This window comes from Monocercomonoides exilis (assembly GCF_001643675.1).
Source record: "Monocercomonoides exilis strain PA203 chromosome Unknown scaffold18-1597598, whole genome shotgun sequence".
NCBI lineage: Eukaryota > Preaxostyla > Oxymonadida > Polymastigidae > Monocercomonoides > Monocercomonoides exilis.
The window spans coordinates 1,549,226-1,566,558 of NW_027150563.1; the positions used below are offsets into that span (position 1 = coordinate 1,549,226).

General features: G+C 35.2%; 5 protein-coding genes across 5 annotated transcripts; 2 read left to right on the top strand and 3 right to left on the bottom strand.

Moving 5' to 3' along the window:
* Window positions 1-214: 214 nt before the first annotated feature.
* On the bottom strand, window positions 215-5,091 carry MONOS_1459 (uncharacterized protein; the record flags this gene model as incomplete). The annotated part of the gene is made up of 2 exons (XM_067867404.1): window positions 215-563; window positions 670-5,091. 2 exons carry the CDS (start codon window positions 5,089-5,091, stop codon window positions 426-428), a joined length of 4,560 nt encoding a protein of 1,519 aa, XP_067729026.1. The 3' UTR covers window positions 215-425.
* A 288-nt stretch (window positions 5,092-5,379) lies between these two features.
* Window positions 5,380-7,131, top strand: MONOS_1458 (putative deoxyhypusine synthase). Its single transcript, XM_067867393.1, has 3 exons — window positions 5,380-6,158; window positions 6,206-6,527; window positions 6,621-7,131. Exons 1-3 carry the CDS (start codon window positions 5,706-5,708, stop codon window positions 7,043-7,045), a joined length of 1,200 nt encoding a protein of 399 aa, XP_067729027.1. The 5' UTR covers window positions 5,380-5,705; the 3' UTR covers window positions 7,046-7,131.
* Window positions 7,132-7,275: 144 nt separating this feature from the next.
* On the top strand, window positions 7,276-9,053 carry MONOS_17476 (uncharacterized protein). The gene is made up of 4 exons (XM_067870400.1): window positions 7,276-7,350; window positions 7,476-7,500; window positions 7,595-8,091; window positions 8,151-9,053. Exons 1-4 carry the CDS (start codon window positions 7,294-7,296, stop codon window positions 8,922-8,924), a joined length of 1,353 nt encoding a protein of 450 aa, XP_067729028.1. The 5' UTR covers window positions 7,276-7,293; the 3' UTR covers window positions 8,925-9,053.
* Window positions 9,054-12,641: 3,588 nt separating this feature from the next.
* MONOS_1457 (uncharacterized protein) lies at window positions 12,642-14,476 on the bottom strand (the record flags this gene model as incomplete). The annotated part of the gene is made up of 3 exons (XM_067867382.1): window positions 12,642-13,578; window positions 13,711-13,825; window positions 14,053-14,476. The coding sequence occupies 3 exons, from the start codon at window positions 14,474-14,476 to the stop codon at window positions 12,642-12,644; spliced, it is 1,476 nt and encodes a 491-aa protein (XP_067729029.1).
* A 1,159-nt stretch (window positions 14,477-15,635) lies between these two features.
* Window positions 15,636-16,316, bottom strand: MONOS_1456 (putative Uncharacterized transposase-like protein; the record flags this gene model as incomplete). The annotated part of the gene is made up of 1 exon (XM_067867371.1): window positions 15,636-16,316. The coding sequence occupies one exon, from the start codon at window positions 16,314-16,316 to the stop codon at window positions 15,636-15,638; it is 681 nt and encodes a 226-aa protein (XP_067729030.1).
* Between the last annotated feature and the right edge of the window lie 1,017 nt (window positions 16,317-17,333).

The following is a 17,333-nucleotide window of genomic DNA, read 5'->3' on the forward strand; positions in this document are numbered from 1 at the left end:
ATATTCGTGAAAACTATCCTTCAAATGGTGAAGAGCAAGTTTTATTTTGTTTGATTGAAAATGAAATTTTTTTTGATTATTTTTTTGTGAATAAATTGTTCATAAAAATTTTGTGAAAGCACTTCATTGCAATCATTCATACTCATCAAAGTTGCTATGAACTTTATAACAAAAAAGCAAACAAGTTGGAAAAAAATTTGATTTTTGTTTATGATTTGTTGTTCATTTTCATAAAATCAGAATTTTTTGTTTTCTCTGTTTCGAAATAAATTTAAAACATGACTTGAATTAAACGAAATGAAAATTGAAATAACTCAATTAAAACATTTTGTCAAACAAAACTCAAACGAATCAATTTCATAAAGAGAATTTTTAGCAAATCAATGAGAACAGTTAATAGTGGAGTTTTTAACTTCATTTTGTTTTCATGTTGAAATGTGTTGGAGATCTCTAGTCAGATGATGCAATAGAACATGAAGGACAAACGATGGTGAAGGAGAAAAGAAAGATTGAATATGAAGTGTTGCTCTCTCAAACGCAGCGCGAAGTGATCGGATGATGTTCTGTCATTCAAAACAAGGGGGAAAAGCATTATTAAATTTTGGTTAAAAAAAAAAGAAAGAAAAATTTTTATTGAAGTTCCTAAGTAAATATGATGAAGAGGCAAACCTGATTTAATGGCAGATACATGTTCTTTTCAGCTGCAGGAGATTCCGCAGAAGAAGAGCTGCCGGCAAAGCTATTCTGCGCAGCAGGCACTCTGTGGAATGACAGGCACGAGCACACTTCGTATTTCCACTTGATTGTCGCAGAGTCAGTCGAAGCAGCCGATGCAGAACGTGCAAAAGAAGAAGGGAAACTCCCAATCATCTGAAACACCTTCGAGCAAAACTGGCAGTTGTGAAGGCATTTCGTCTCCGAGCGGCTGAATGAGTCGTCTCCAGACTGAATTTCGTGTGGCGTCAGAGTTGTACAGAATGTTGCTCTGTTTAATGCTGCCATCGCTGCTGCTGGCTCTTCAGACGCAAGAATCGTGTTTCTGCGCTCTCTCCACGCTTCCTCTTGCTCTTGCCACACTTTTTCTCTGGCTTCTTCTTCTTCTTTCTCCCTCTCCTTCTCTTTCTCTTTTTCATTTTCATTTTCATTCTCTTTAACCTTTTTCTCTTTCTCATCTTTGCAATTGCCATCTTCATTCTTCTCCTCTTCTGCTTCCATTTTGTGTTCGTTCTTTTCATTTCGCATGTCACTCAGTCTGCTGGCGCCTTCTTCGAATGCAAATGGAATAGTGTCTCCTCGTCTTCTGTCCAGCGCCATCGAAACGTGCAAAGACAGAAAGAGAGGAGAAGAAAAGCGCTCTGCTGATTTTGATGACATTTGAGAATGCAAAACAGAATGAACCACTTCGCAGACTACAAACGACGATGTCACTTTGAGTGGAAGGCACTGGAAAAAGAGGCTGTGCGAATGAAGGCGCTCAGAGGAAGCAAGCGAAGAGGGAAGAAGAGTCGAGCTTTCTCCGAATGAAAATGTTGATTTGGGTACATGCACTTCAGTTGGAGCAGTCATTTGCTGTGTGCCATCTGCAGAAGTCGAAGAAGCAGAAGCAGAAGCAGAAGCAGAGAGAGTTGCTGTTGGCGTTGATTGTTTTGACTGAACACTCAAAACTTCTCCTGCTTTGCATTCGCTCTTCAGCCGCTTCAGCTCTCTCTTCTGCCTAACAGCTGCCTCAATCTCCTTTCTCGTCTCCTCGTCGCTCTTCACAGCAGCCATCGAACTCGACGTCTTCTGCAGCTGCAGTACAATCTTCTGCTGCATTTCCTTCTTTTTGTTCTTTTCTGTCAATTCTTCCTCTGCTTTCCTGAGGGCTGCTTCGATCACTTCTTCGTCTTTCTTCAGCAGCTGCTGTGTCAACAAGGCAGACTCTGCCGCCAGCCGAGCAAGTGGAACATCTTCATTCACTCCAGCAACGCCCAACAACTTCGTGCGAGGCAGCGATTCAGACGAAGGCGCTTTCTCGTTCTCTTTCTCGTCTGTGTCTGATTGCATGCATTCTTCATTCTCAGCAGAAGAAGCATCTGGAAGTGTCTGCAGAAGATTACGTGTTGTCTTTGGTGTCGATAAAATTGGCAGCACTTTTCCTTCTAATGCTGTTGGTGTTGATGCCCTTGACTGCGACAGTGCGTTTTCCGCATTCTCTGAAGATTCATCTTTTGGCTCTTCCTCAACATCCATTCGATCTTCATGTTTGTCATCTTTCTCTTCCTCTCCGTTCGTCTGAGAATTTCCATTTTTTTTTGCATTGCTTTCCTCCTTTTCATCTGAAACAGATGCATTCAACTCATCTGATTGCATTCCGTTGTTTTCTTCTGCAACTTCCTTTCCATCTTCTCCTACTTTCTCCTTCTCATTCTCATTCTGATTTTTCTTCTCACCCTCCGTCTCCTTCTCCTTCCTCGCATGATCCAATGCAATCAGGAAGAAGTTCAGTCTGTCGAGTATCTTCTTCTCCTCGGCGCTGCTGTTCTGCCTCAATGGAATAAGCGGTGTAGCCAAGTTCTTCCGCTGGATGATGCTGCGGCGGAAGTGCAAGTCCATCCACAGCTCGCTCTTCACTGCAATGCTCCCGCCGGCTGCTTTGTCTGCTCCTCTATTTGTGCTTCTGCTGTCTCTCTGCTCAGCAAGCTCCTTCAGTCGCGCCAAGTTCGCTGCCACTTTCTCTCGGCTTCTTTTCAACTGCTCTTGAACCATCCGCGTCTCAGCAGCATGCAACGCCGTGGCTTTGAGCTGTTTAATTGTTGAATACACGCCATATCGCTTGACTGACTCTGCAACTGTTAGTGGAATTGGATTTGAAGAAGAAGAAGAAGAAGAAGAAGAAGAAGAAGAAGAAGAAGAAGAAGAAGAAGAAGTTATGTCTGTTGCATCTTCAGCTTGTATTGTGCTTAATGTTGATGGAACTGTTTTTGGTGAAGGAAACTGTGGAAGAGGCGAAAAGTGAAATTTGTCAGAGAAACATGGCGAATTTAGTCCGACAAGCTGAGCAGAAAGCTGAATTGGAGAAAGCGAAGAGATTGAAGTGATGAAAGGGAGGTTGAGATGGGAGGAAAGAGGAGAGGGCACCGGATACATCTCCAACTGAGACAGAATGTTTGGTGGAAGATTATCCGAAGAAGAAGAAGAAGAAGAAGAAGTTGATGATGCTGATTGCATTGAAACAAATGAATTAGAAGAAGACGCAGAAGAAGACGAGTCTTGTTGTTCCATCAGATTTGTGCTGCCTTGTTGCATTGCTGTCTCGTCAATGATTGTCGTTGCTGTTTCCTCTGCACCTTCCACGTTTTCAGTGTTCTTCCCCAGCAAAGTGAATCTTTCGCGCCTTCTTTCGTTTCTTCTCTCCAGCCGCTGGTCATCAACTGCGTCAAAAACTGTGTCCAACTCCTCTTCACCTGATAACTGCTCCGAATTGAGTCTGTCTTTGACATTCCTCTCATTTGTGCTGTTTTCTTCCTCAGCATCCATTCTGCCTGTTTCCTTCTTCCTTTCTGTCTCCATTTCTGATGCTGTTGAGTCGTCTCTGCGTGCATGCAACGTGCTGCTTTCCATCGTCATTTGTTGAGTGCGTGCCAAAAACGTCGGTGAAAGCATAGCCACCATTTGCGTGCTGATCTCTCTTCCTTTTCTGTTAGATGGCACATTTCCAGTTCCTGTTCGATCTGCTCCTTCTTCTGTGTCTTGTCTGCTTTGTGTCAGCTCTGTAGCTGCAGAATGAGAAGCGCCATTCACTTCACTTTTGTCTTCCTTCTGCTCTTCTTCCATTCCATTCTCTTCCAAACTCTTCTTAGAAGCAAGCGAATCCTGTTGACTTTGCTGACTTTGCTGACTTTGCTGACTCTGCTGGTTCTGCTGCTGTGTGAGAACGCTGCTGAATGTGAGCGACAGATCGCCTGTGTGTGTGGGTGTCAGCATGAGTGATGTGTTTGACGTTGTGTCTGTCTGCTTTCTGCCGCCTTGCTGTGGAGTGCCTGGCTCTGCTGTGCTCAGTCGGTGCTGTTCCAGAATGTGCTCCGGAAGAAACGTCGTTTCGCCGCCGAGAAACTCAGTTGCTGTCTGCATTGTGGTCGGCTCGGCGTTTGTGAGAGCGTCTTCTCGTTGTAGTCGCAGCGGAGAAGAAGAAAAGGCGCTGGCGAAGGCTTCTTGGTTTGGTTCGCTTGATTGTTGTGGCGGACTGCCTGGAAGCTCTTTGGCTTCTTCTGCTTTGTGAAGCTGCACAACAGATGAAGGATGATTTGTTGCTCCGTTGATGTCGCTAGCTGCATCCACTTCCACGTCCACATCCATAGATGTTCCCAATGTCGTGCTGCCATGATCAATCGTTCCTGCTTCATCTGTTGTGTGAGAAGTGAATATGTTGCGTGGGAGATATGTTGTGGCATCTAGCAATCCAACATCCACTTCCTCAGTATTCGTGTCTACAGGCTGTGTATATCGAGTCATCACACTTTCTGCTTGATATGTTTGTTGAGTTAGAGCAATCACTGTTTGAGGTGTCTGAGGTGTTTGAAGAAAAAGTTGTTGAGACTGATTTTCAGGTGGAATTGAGGAAGAATTTGTTGATTGATCCGAAGAAATTAATTGAGGTGTTTTCAATGGAGTGCGAGGAGGAGACGGAAAAATTTGGTGTAGCGAATTTGAAGGTGAAACGGGTGACTTTTGGAGAACAGAAGATTGAAATGTATAATTTGCAAAAGCAGAAAAGTTTGGAGCAGGTGGAGGAGGAGGTAACCTTTCGGAAAATGGCTTAGAAGGCAAAGTACTTCCCATTTCTTGATTAGATAACGAAGAATTATTTCCAGTTTCTTCATTGCTTACATAATTTCGATTATTGTATTCGAAACCGGAAAGCTGATCAGTTGGTTCTGATAAACTATGCAATAAGGAACATTCATTTTCATCGTTTTCAATATGAATTTTCCTGCCCAATGCGTTTTCCATATCTTCACGCTCGTGAAATAGTTTTTGTTTTCCATGAGAAATTTCAGCCAGGAGAAGATTTGTAGATGCGTCATCAACTATTGAGACGCACGCAATCATAAATAAGAATCAATAATAAATTTTTAAAAAACAAAAACCAGATTTAAAGATAATGTTATAAATAACAGAAAAATATAAATGCCTTCAATTTCATTGGATTGTTGTGCAGAATTTGTAAGTGCATCTCCATATTTTTTATGTGATGCGTCAAACACTTCTCCCTTTCTGCTATTCATGTTGTTCGTTTTGAAATAATAACACGAACAACTTTTTGAAAAACAAATAATTTTAATCATGGGCAATTTGGATCAACATTTTTTTTTTATGAGAATATCAAAAAATTAATGATTTTAAATAGTTGGATTGTTCAAATAGAAATAATAAAACGTTCTGTGAAAAACGAGAAAGGAACTCATAGGTTTTAAAAATACAAAAATTTGAATAAACAAACCGTTTTTGCAATAGAATTTTTTATCTCAAAAAAAATATGCATTTATCAGCCATGAAATAATAATTATCCTTTGGATAATAGGAAAGAAATGGAAAGTCGAAATCTCATATTAATGAATTTCGGATTTTTTGTATTCAAAGACTTATTCGTATTTCACACTGAAATTTATTTTAATATGGGAAATAACCCACTTTAAATAATTTTAATTGTCCATCCAAAAAATATGGCAGAAAAATCACTTGATTTTGCTCAATCAACAGTTTTTAAAATTGTAGATGATACAAAACTGACAACTCCAGTTGTTCACGGATATGATTTTTCGAAAGGAATCGATTATGATGCACTTTTTTCTTCAATGACCACCACAGGAGCTCAAGCTACAAGCTTTGGATTAGCCATACAAGAGGTAAATAAAATGCTATCGTGGAGGCTTTCTGATGATCCTATTGATCCGAATGACGACGATGAATTGGCAAAACCTGAAATTCGAAAGAATATAAAATGCAAAATATTTTTGGGATATACATCAAATATGGTCTCTTGTGGAACAAGAGACACAGTCAGATTTTTAGCACAGCATAAGCTTGTTGATGTTATTGTCACAACATGTGGTGCCATTGAGGAAGATTTGATGAAATGCATGGGAGAATTCCATATGGGAGACTTCCATTTGGATGTATGCAATATATGATTATTATTATTATTACTGTATAATTTCTCAAGGGTGCAACACTTAGAGAAGCTTCTTTGAACAGAATTGGGAATATGCTGGTACCCAATTCATTGTATTGCAAATTTGAAGATTTTATGACACCAATTTTGACGAAAATGCTCGCTGAACAAAAAGGACAAAAAATTAATTGGACTCCATCAAAGCTTATTGCAAGACTCGGAAAGGAGATAAACAATCCTTCGTCAATCTTGTATTGGTGCTATCGAAATGATATTCCAGTATTTTGCCCAGCAATAACTGATGGTGCTGTTGGAGATAATATATTCTTTTTCAATGCACGTAAACCTGGTCTTGTATTAGATCTTGTTGAAGGTTTGAAGAACTTTTCGATATTCAGAAATTCAGAAATTATTTAATGGAATCGCTATGAAATTGTGATTAATCTGCCAAAAAAAATTTTTTTAGATATTTCCAGAATCAACTTTGAGGCACTTCACGCGAAAAAGACTGGGATGATCATATGCGGAGGCGGTGTGATTAAGCACCACATCTGCAACGCGAATCTTATGCGCAATGGGGCAGACTTTTCGGTGTACATCAATACAGGCTCTGAGCTGGAAGCCTCAGATACAGGTGCTTCGCCTGATGAAGCAAAAAGTTGGGGGAAAATTGCACCTGGTGCGCATCCAGTGAAAGTGTGGGGTGACTTCACTATACTCTTCCCTCTTCTTGTGTCGCAGACTTTTGCGAAAGCAATTTATGCTCCGCTTTCAGAGAAGCACAAAAGAGAACCAATTGGTATTATTAGCGAAGAGAAAGAGAAAATTATGGAAAATGAAGATACAACAAAAGCTAAAGAAGATGAAAAAGATGAAAAGAAAAGCAATTAAATTTTAGTTTCTTATATTCATTACAGCAATATTCTGCTTTTTGAAAATTAAAGGAATTGTAAATAAGGAATAGAGTATTTAAAAAATATCATCGATTTACCTTTTTTTTAATGAAAACAAGAACTCTTTATAATTTCAAATAGATTCAAAATGTTCAATAACATTTTCATTATGAACTGTTATAAAAAAATTAAAAGAAAAAGTTGATCAGGAACACATTCAACATAATCTTTTTTTTTTGTTCAAAAATGTGCTCCACGTATGAAAACACAAGCAGAAAGGTCGAAAATGAAGATGCAAGGATAGTGTGGCATTTGTTAAAGATCATTTTGATTTTGAAAAATTGTCATTTTCGAATTGCTTTATGAATCATTTTTGTTTTAAATGTTTATGATATAAATTATAAAAATATACAATCTTGATGTTATAGAACCTGCCCATGAACGCATTCTTAGGTTTGCTCTTATGCTATATTTCCTCAATTTTTCTACTACAGTTTTCGGAATGAATTGTTCTTTTTCATTCTTTTCTTTTCTTTTCTTTTTGAAGAATTGATTTCCCAACTGAATGATCATTCTAACGAAGAGCAAAAAGGGATCATAAGCAAAATTAACGAATCACTTGCAAAAATGAATGAAGAAGTGCTTCTTGAAATTGACGGTAAATTTATATACGATAAAATAGACAAAATGATCGAAGATGAGAAAATATCGATAGAAAATGCACTTTTATTGTTAAAGTGTATAGGATATTGGGAATTGATGAAAATGTGCAAGTGCCCTTTTTTTGAAAATTATTCGTTGAACATTAGATTGGAAAGGTTGATAACTGAAGAATATTTAAAGAAAGAGGATAAGAATGAAAAACTGCTGATTGATCTTTGTGAATGCTATCTTTTAAATCGAAGGGATCATGCTTCAATGAAATTATTGAGAGTGTTTTTGCCTTGCCTTTTGAATGCTGCGTTAAACAAAGACGTAAGCGATGAAAATAGAAATGAAGCTGAATTGGCTTTGTTGGCTTTGAACAACATTGGCGAAGGCAAAGTTTGTGTTTTGTTTAAATTATTCTATAATTTTTAAATTCAACTTTCATTTTTTAACAGGAGCTGGGAAAAGAATGGTTTCTGGATGAGATCACTGAAATCATCCAGTATCATCAAGAACATCACAACCTCACCTGCCTTGCTTATCTGTCTGCCTGGCAATTTTTGATGGTCAGGTCATACAAATGCATTGATATTCGAAAGGGAATTGTGAATAACCTGCATTTTGTGCGAGAAGCGAAAAGAGAAATTGATGGGCTGGTTAGATGCATCAATTGGAAGAACGATGAAAATGAATTGAAAAATTTGACAGAAACATTGATGCTGAAGAAATGGTGTTTTGTTATCGATTATTATTTGCGTTTTTGTGACTTTCAATGCGAAGAAATCTCATTGATTATCACGAGCCTTGTGAGTTTATGTCGAAGGGCAATGGATAATCATCATAATTTGTTTAATGAATGTATTTATTTGTTCGAAACGATGGTGGAAAGATTAAGCGAAAGTGTTATTCATTGTTTGAAAGAAGGCGCATTTAATGTCGCACTTGATGGAGTCCTTCAGCCAACATTAGAGGATTTGCAAGAGGCAAGCTGCTTGAGATTCTTTTCATTCATTTCTGGAATTTATCAAGGAAAGAGAAAAGACAGAAATAAAAGAGAGGTTGAAGAGCATTATTGGAAGAAGATAAAACGAGAGATAAACGAAAAGTTGGAGGATGATGGCTTTGAAGATGTTATCGTAAGCTTTTATGGTACGATGCATGAAGAGATTTTCAGTTATAGTGTTCCAATGACCCACATCCATGATTATGTATGCTATTTATGTATATGAATTGTTGAAGGTAACTTAATTATGACGTTGTTTAATTGCTTTTTGCACTTATAATCTGAATCAAAAAGATAAAATATGTTTTTGTGAAGTTTTCTTCTTATTTATTAAGACTCATGAATAATTTGTTGATTGGATTTATTTGTTACATTCATAGTACTTGAGAAAATTGAATTCATTATTTGATAAATTGTACATATTGATTTGTTGAGATTAGTTAAAAAATAAAATAAAATAAAATAAAATTAAAAAAATTTTTTGAGGTGTAGAAACGCATTTGAAATCTGGATGATGACGCTGAAAATAGGGTTCGGTCTTCTTTCCTCATTCAATCTTCTTTGGGGAAATGAAATTTCCAAAAAAATTCAAGGTAAATAAAAGAACTGCATTGCTATTGAAGATTTACTAACCACAAAAAAATGTCAAAAAATACCTTTTTTTTTTTTTGAAAAATTCTATTTTAACACAGAACGTTTTCCGTTCTTTGAAATTTTGAACAAATATATTTTAAACAATGATAATTTCTTTAATCATAAAATAAAGCAAATTCTGATGTGCAGGTAAAGTGCCCATTTGCCTTCAATTCACCTTTTCAAAAATAAACATACAAATATCTTGGTAAATTGAATTAAATTCATTTGATTTAAAGTTAACTTTTGAATCTCAAAGTTGAAGCCTCTCAAATTCATCACAAAAAATGAACGAAAAGAGAAAGGAGCAAAATATAATATCACAAACAACCTCTTTGCAGAGTCAAAATAAAAAGAATGAAATCTCATTTGAAAGAAGCGATGAAACAAAAAATGATAGCCATCAACAAAATCCCTCGTTTCGCTCAAAAATAAAGTGAGAAGTGCTCAAAGAAACAATGATTCGTTATAAAAAGGAAGAAGTTGAAAATGAAAAATAAAAAGTAGTCCTCAACAGAAAATAACTGCAAACTTCACTTCAACAGTCATCATAAAAATACATGAATTAAGCATTCAATTTACAAATTTTTTAATCCAATCCAATTTATAACAGTCCTGGAAAAAATAAAAAGAAAAAATCTTTTGTGCAAACAACTTATCTTCGCTTATGTGAAAACTCATTCGTAAGCCATTCTAAGCCTTCAAGAAGTCCATCCCCTGTCAAAGCAGAGCAAGGCTGAATGTGCCAAGATCTCCCTGCACAAAGACTATCAAGTTCCAGCTTTTCCTGAATATATTCTGGACTAACAGCCCCGCTCAGATCTTGCTTGTTCCCATATATCAAAAGAGGAACATTTCCTGTTTCTTTTTGTTGAAGTAAATCGTGAAGCTCATCTTTCACGCAATCTCTGCACTCCATTGTTGCGCAAGCAAGGCGAGAAACATCTGCGCTGTCTATTACAAAAATGATCGCATCTTTTCCTTCATAGTAACGGAAAATACGAGGTCTTATTCTTTTGCTTTCTCCAATTTCCCAAATCGTAAATGTAATTCTTTTGTAATGAATATTTTCTATGTTCAATCCAATTGTAGGAAGTGTTTGAATGAACTCTTTAAGCTTTAATCTGTACAAAATTGAAGTTTTCCCAGCGGCTGTCATCAGTATGGAAAAAAAAAACAAAATCATAATTTATTCGTTTCATAATTTTTTTCCTTAGATTCAAACCATCCAATCCTTATATCAAGATTCTTTTCTCTATTTTGCCAAATGTGTTCATTATCTTTGATAAAAGCAATCCCATTTCAATAAAATGCTGTTTTTTTTTTTAAAACAAATGGGACAATCTTATTTGCTTTATGAATTTTGTTCCATTCAGAGTTTCCGAATATATTTCTCATTTTTTTTTATTTTTCTAAACATTTTTGGAAAAGAATGTTAGACTTGCTATGATATGAAAGTGGAAAAAGTTTGGAAAAAATATTTGCTTTTTTTAAAAAAGCAAGAATTTTGTACCAAATCAATTTTTTAACCATTATAAAAATAATCAGAAAAAATAATTGAAGGAATTTTTGGTATGAATTGTTTTTCTCACTTAAATATTCTTGTATTCATTATCTCTCTGCAAAAAAGCCTTTGCTACACTGAATATTGAATGAAGAAAATTTGCAGAATTTGTTTTATACAGCCAAAAAGTCATTTTTTGATTGAAAAAGCATTAATAAGATGATTATTGAATTTTTCGAAAAGCCCATTTCGAAAAGTACAATCGAAGCTGAATGTTGATGAAAATACTTAACCTCTATTTTATATTTTTTATTTTTCAATTTTTTTTTCCAGTTTATTTATTTGTTGTATACTTAAATGACATTTATTCGATTTGAATAATTCAAATTAATAATAATCTTGTTGACGTTGTTGTATCGTAAGAAAAGTTATTTTCCAGAATTTACCTAATGGGACATATTTTTTTCGTTTTAAAAAAGAACTCAAATTTGTTCCGAACTTGTTCTGCAATTATTTCATGAAAACTATTTTATCACAACGTGCAATTCCAGAATAATAACTTGCAAGAAATCTATTAAAAAAGAAAGAAAGAAAATGTCTGATTATAATTTCGTCTTTTGCACTCCCAACACTCAAAAAAACAAAGGAGATTTTTCAGAGTTACAAAAATGGGCAAATGTTTCCTTTGGTGGACCTAATTTTTATTTTGCATGAAGTGCATTTTTAATTAACAAAAAGTAGAAAAATGTGATATTAAATGTGAATTAAAGTGCGGAAATGTGTTTTTACATGGAAAAATGGCAAGTAACAAGTATATGGACCATCGATATAAAAATTTTTTAACATTTAAAACCAAACAAAAAGGAATAAAAACATATTTGAAATTCGTTTTTCCTGTCGAAAATGCATTGTTTTGAACTAACCATTTTTCGCTTGGTCTGTCACATTAAAAATTCGATATTTTTCAGTTTTTATTTTTTCTCAATATTGAAAGCTTGGAGCTTTGCCATCTCACAAAAAGGAATTTTAAAGAAATTTATTTTGTTATTTGCTTCAAAATGTTTCATAAATCTTCACATCATCATTTTGAACGGTTGTAATTCAAAAAAAAATTATGTTTTTATTCAATATGATTAATTACTCAGCAAAAAACAAGAACATGAATTGCATTATTTGAAATAGTTCTTATTTCACAAATGTATGTGAAATATTTGATTCGTTTCAAAAATTTTTATTCGAATGAAATATAAGTGATAATTCTATATCCTTGAAATGAAAGTTATCAAATTTCTGAAGCTTTGTGCACTTTCAAGATTTATTTTGAAACTGCTGATGTAAAAAACGAAGACTTTTATTCGTAAATGAAATGTGTCAACCACAAAAAAACAATTAACATTACAAATAACAACAGCTTTTTGTTGTTGGAACAAAGAAACGTTGAAAAAAGCACAGGGACTAGCTAAATCACCTAGCTTCATTAACAAAAATAATTCTATTTATAAGACAAGAACGTTTTGTAACTAATTTTCGTTTTGATGCTATCTGATCTCGCTGAATTTTTCACACTGGTCTTCCCCTCACCCTCAATCTTAATTACTTTTCTCTTTATTTGAAAACACAATATACCATTATGATCAGTGAAACACTATAAAAGGTACCAAATCAACAGGTTCATCTTTTGTCTTATCCTCCACTTAGATGGTCGTTTCTCTGTCAAAAGCCAACTTGCTGAAGTCCATCACAAACAGCGCTTTGTTGATTTGACTGGTGATTGATCTGCAGACAATGAAAAGGTTCTTCGCCACTTTAGCTCTGCTTTTGAAGCCTGACTTGGCGAAAAGTTATTGGAAGACCTTTCATAATCCTTGAAAAAGAAACATTTGAATGTTCTGGATTGTCCATACATTTCAATACAATTGCGCCTCCTCTGCCTTCACTTGTTGAGCGCGCACATGTTACAAAAGACAATTCATTCGCCTTCTCACTGCCTTCATTTGCCCAGCTGTCAGCCAGCCCACCCGCCTTCTCCTTCATCCACACACAAAACGCCCCTCCCAGCTGAGACTCGCTGTTGCAGTCGCTGAATGTCGAGTTGTCCATCGTCAGCTCCACAGACAGCGCGCTCTCATAAGAAATGATCGACGCCTTCGCACTTGTGCTGCGGATGAGATGCCACTGAAGATTCTCCAGTCTGATTTCGCTCGCTTCTTTGCCCGCTTTTGTTTCTTTGCCATTCTTTGATATGACTGATTCCTCATCCCTCTTCTCTTCCGCATCGCCCACAGAAATAAACGATCCATCTGCAAAACTCAGAACATCAACAGAAAACGCACTTGCCACAAAATGTGCAGCGGGTGCTGAAAGTCGGATGGCCGATGTCGCAAAGGAGAGCTCAGCCATTTTGGACTCTTCAATCGAAAGTGTCCCAGACGAAACATGGAAAAGCACAAACGCAATGCCTTCTTCTGCTGTCTGCATCGCAAAGGAGCATTTGTTAAGTGTGGCTGTTCCTGTCTCAGTGAAAAGAAGTTCCTTTTGTTGCGTTTCGAAAGACGAAGGCAGGCAGAAGTTGATGGAGGTGAAGGTGAGCATAAGCTTGTTTGTGAGCACAGCCTCAGAAGGCTCAGAAAAAGATTGAATAGCTTTTCCCACATTGATTGTGCATTTATCTGAGGAAGGCTCATCAGAAGAGCAAGAAGAAGAAGAAGAACCGGGAGAAGAAGGAACAGCTGAGCTTGTTGATCTGTTTGAAAGGTCCTACTTGTCTGAAATGGCAGCACTTGTGTTGATTTTGATTTCTCTGAACTGAATTCCTTCTATGAAATGCCTCATCCTTTCCCAAAACGTCAGGCAAGGCTCCTTTTCTTACACGCACCTGTGTATATCTCTTCCCCTCGACGACACATAAATAGAATTGTCTGTGTGCTCAAACAGCAGCTTGTCCAGAAATATGCCTTCAGAAAAGTTCACTTCATCTACCCCAAAGAAAGCTGTTGGATTTTTCCATTCAGTTAAATTAAACATCAACCTTTTAACAACAACTGAAAAATTTATATCGGAGCTCAATGTGAACACGTTTTTGCAAGCAAATGCTTTTTTCTCAGAAAATACCAAGTCAGATAAAGAAAATCCATCGATCGAATTGCAGCAGCTCAAATACAAAAACCCTCCTTTTCCGACAAAAGTCGAACAAACGCAAACAACTCAGAATTCACACCATTCCTCAGATCATTCGCCACAATGAACATATCTCTTCCCTGGTGTGCCATGTTTCCTCCAACACTTATCTCTGAAAATGAATATCTGTCATTGTTGTCTGTTGCACATGTCAAATAGATTCCTCCCCCACATCCTTCAGAACTACTGCAGATGCTGTTCGTCACTCCCACATTCCTCATTTTCAGCTGCCCATCTCCCCCTTTCAGCTCAAAAGACATCGCTCCTCCCTTTTTGCATCCTTCTGAGCAGAGTGTTTGGAACGTGCATCCCACAACTTCGATTTCGTAGCTGTTCTGAAGAGAGAATATCGAAGAACACGGTTTTAATGCTCCCTTGTTGATGCTCCTGAGTGAAGAAAATTTCAAAAGAAGAACTGTTGTTGAAAAATCTTCTCTTTTGAAAAAATTTTCCATTTTTTCCATTTTTTTTGTTTTGTTATGTTTTGTTTTTTCTTTTTTTGGGATATATTCAAATTAGAAAATAAATTCATGAATGATATTTTGCGAAATATTCTTATTTTTAAACATGGGCATGCATATATCATCGACGTAACAAACGAAAACACTGAATTTTGTTTCAAAAAATAAATCTGTCATTCAATTTGCATATGACAGTGCGCTTTTGACAATTAGTTATTTTCTGATGTTCTTCGAACTTTGCGCATTCCCTTGTGCTCATATTAACCTATGCGAAAGTTAAAACTTTAGTGTGATTATTTCGTTCGAAAAAACAATAAATTATGTGAAAATGGAAATTATTTGTATTTTTCCAAATATTTACACAACAAAAATAAGCATGAGAAAATATTACACGTATTCATTAATGAATAAATGGGTGATTCTTTTTGAAAAGTCACAAATGTTTAATTATCAAATAAAACTAAATTTTCATATTTTGCTCAAATTTCTGTTAACACAAACCAAACTTCACAAAAATAAAATCCATTTCTTAATAATGATAATTCAAACATTCATGAGAAGATTTGTGAGCTGAAACAGAAATTTGAGCAAAATATGAAATTTTATATATATTTGAAAATTAAACATTTGTGACTTTTCAAAAAGAATCACCCAAATAAAAGAATTATAAATTTGATAATTTCGAAATTTCTATGTGACAGACCAAGTGAAAAATGGTTAGTTCAAAACAATGCATTTTCGACAGAAAAAACGAATTTCAAATATATTTTTATTCCTTTTTGTAAACATCTGCGTCACCTTGGAAAAGGCGAGACCAAGTCAGTCAGTGCCCGTCAGTTTCTTTTTTCTTTTTCTTTTTCTTATTTCTTTTTTCTTTTTCTTTTCTTTTCTTTTCTTTTCTTTTTTTTTTTTTGATTAAAACAAACTATTTTTTAAATTTATGTTTTGAAAAGGATAAACCACTAACCAACAATTAATAATGGCAGAAGGTAACAATACACCACAACCCAAATTCATTTTAATTGTGTTCCACATGTTAAAATTCGTTGTTTTAAAACATTTTCTTTAACTTCCAACTCCGGGTTTTGAAGAAAAACAAAAATGAATTTTCATAGAAAATATATTATTTTGGGTCAAAATGCGAATGAAAAAAATAAATTAGTCACAATTCATACTCGGATGCATCTGCTCCATCGCCCGCTCCTAAAGAATCAGATTCATCTTCAGTTTCTTCATCATTTTCATTTAAAACTGGCACATCACTTTCATCAGATTCTTCGGTTTCATCTTTTTCGGATTCATCAATTTCTTTTTCAACATTTGAGGGCTTATAAACGAGTAATTTTTGAATGAAATCTTCAAATTCAAGTGTTTCTGATCTTTTTCCAACAAAGCTAGTCACAAAGTCATCAATGTATTTTTCTTTAATTCCATTTCTTGGAAGAGATTTTCGAAAGCTTGACCAAGTGCTTTCAATCAAATTTGTGCAAATGCCACTTTCTGGATCCACGAAATTGTATTTGTGACTAACAGTGTGATGATCATAACCTAAAGATGACAATGAGCTGTAGGCTTTCCACTCGTCTGAGTAAATAGTTGATCCTGGAATCGTGTTATTTTCGATAATCGGTATTAATGTCTCTTTTTTTCTGTTTTTCACTCTCACAATCAAACATTTCCCTTTCTTTCCATCATGTTTTCTTTCTATCATTCCGAATAACCATATCTGTTTCTTTCTCCTCCCTTTTCGAAATTTTCTTTTTCGTAGAATTGCTTCATCTATTTCAATAATTATTCCCGGGCCACCAAGCTTTTCGAAAGATGTTGAACCGTAATCAGCCATACATGCTCTTCCAATGGAATAGAAGCCACCAACAGTTTGTCTTGAAACATCAGTCAATAAGCTGCACTGATATATTTCGATGTTGATCCAGAAACACAAAAATATCATCATTATTTTCTCTATTGGTATTTTTGAATTTTTCAAAGGAGTCAATCCTAACAGTGAGCAGTATTTTCCACATCTGTAGCACCTGTAATTTCTGCAATTATCTCGAGCTTCAATGGAGAAATTTTTCCTGCACTTAGGGCATCTTCTGTTCACTGCAAATGGCATAAATCTCATTAACCAATTCCACGTTGCTACATTATCTTGGAACAGTTTTGTTTTTTGAAAAATATTTGATTTGCAATCCGGAATGTGAGACATCAATGCGATCAAATATGATCCATCCCATGAAAAGTGGATATTTTCCCAAAATTTAAAAATTTTATTTCTCACAAACCCGGAGGTTTCATATTATAATTCTTTTTTGTAAATGAATAACAAGTAATTATCTGCTAAAATATATAGGTTTTGGATTGTGGTGTATTGTTACCCTCCACCTTAATAATTTTCGAAAAATATATCAGCACAATTTACAATCAACAAACCTTAATAAAATTCTTATTCATTTCAGTTCTTTTTCACACTTTCACAGAGGTTATCACTTTAACTTCAATTGTGCAACAAGATTGCTCAATTTGTTTGTTAAAGTTTTAGAAGTATTATTTTCAGTTTTGCATTTTCATTATTATTCATATTTGAAAAGAATAAAACTTGATTGAATTCTTGTGAACAAAAAATTTACTCTTCAATCGACATTCTTTTAACGATTTTCCATAATGATTCTTGTAATTTGCTATAAAAATTTTATTCCTTTTTGTTAAGAATAGTTTGTTTTGACAAAAATAAGAATATTGCGAGTTTTTTGAAATAAAAGTGAATCAAGGATATATTGTCCATGAATATGAAAAGAAATTCTTTTATGTTTCATATTTAAAAAAAAATGATTTCTAAAATTATATATTTTTTTGTTTT

Coding starts and splice junctions, on each gene's coding strand:
- MONOS_1458 (XM_067867393.1), top strand. CDS start 5,706: ATGGCAGAAAAATCACTTGATTTTGCTCAATCAACAGTTTTTAAAATT. Junction 6,159..6,205: donor TGGGAGACTTCCATTTGGAT/GTATGCAATATA, acceptor TAATTTCTCAAG/GGTGCAACACTTAGAGAAGC. Junction 6,528..6,620: donor TGTATTAGATCTTGTTGAAG/GTTTGAAGAACT, acceptor AAATTTTTTTAG/ATATTTCCAGAATCAACTTT.
- MONOS_17476 (XM_067870400.1), top strand. CDS start 7,294: ATGTGCTCCACGTATGAAAACACAAGCAGAAAGGTCGAAAATGAAGAT. Junction 7,501..7,594: donor GCCCATGAACGCATTCTTAG/GTTTGCTCTTAT, acceptor TTCTTTTTGAAG/AATTGATTTCCCAACTGAAT. Junction 8,092..8,150: donor ACAACATTGGCGAAGGCAAA/GTTTGTGTTTTG, acceptor ATTTTTTAACAG/GAGCTGGGAAAAGAATGGTT.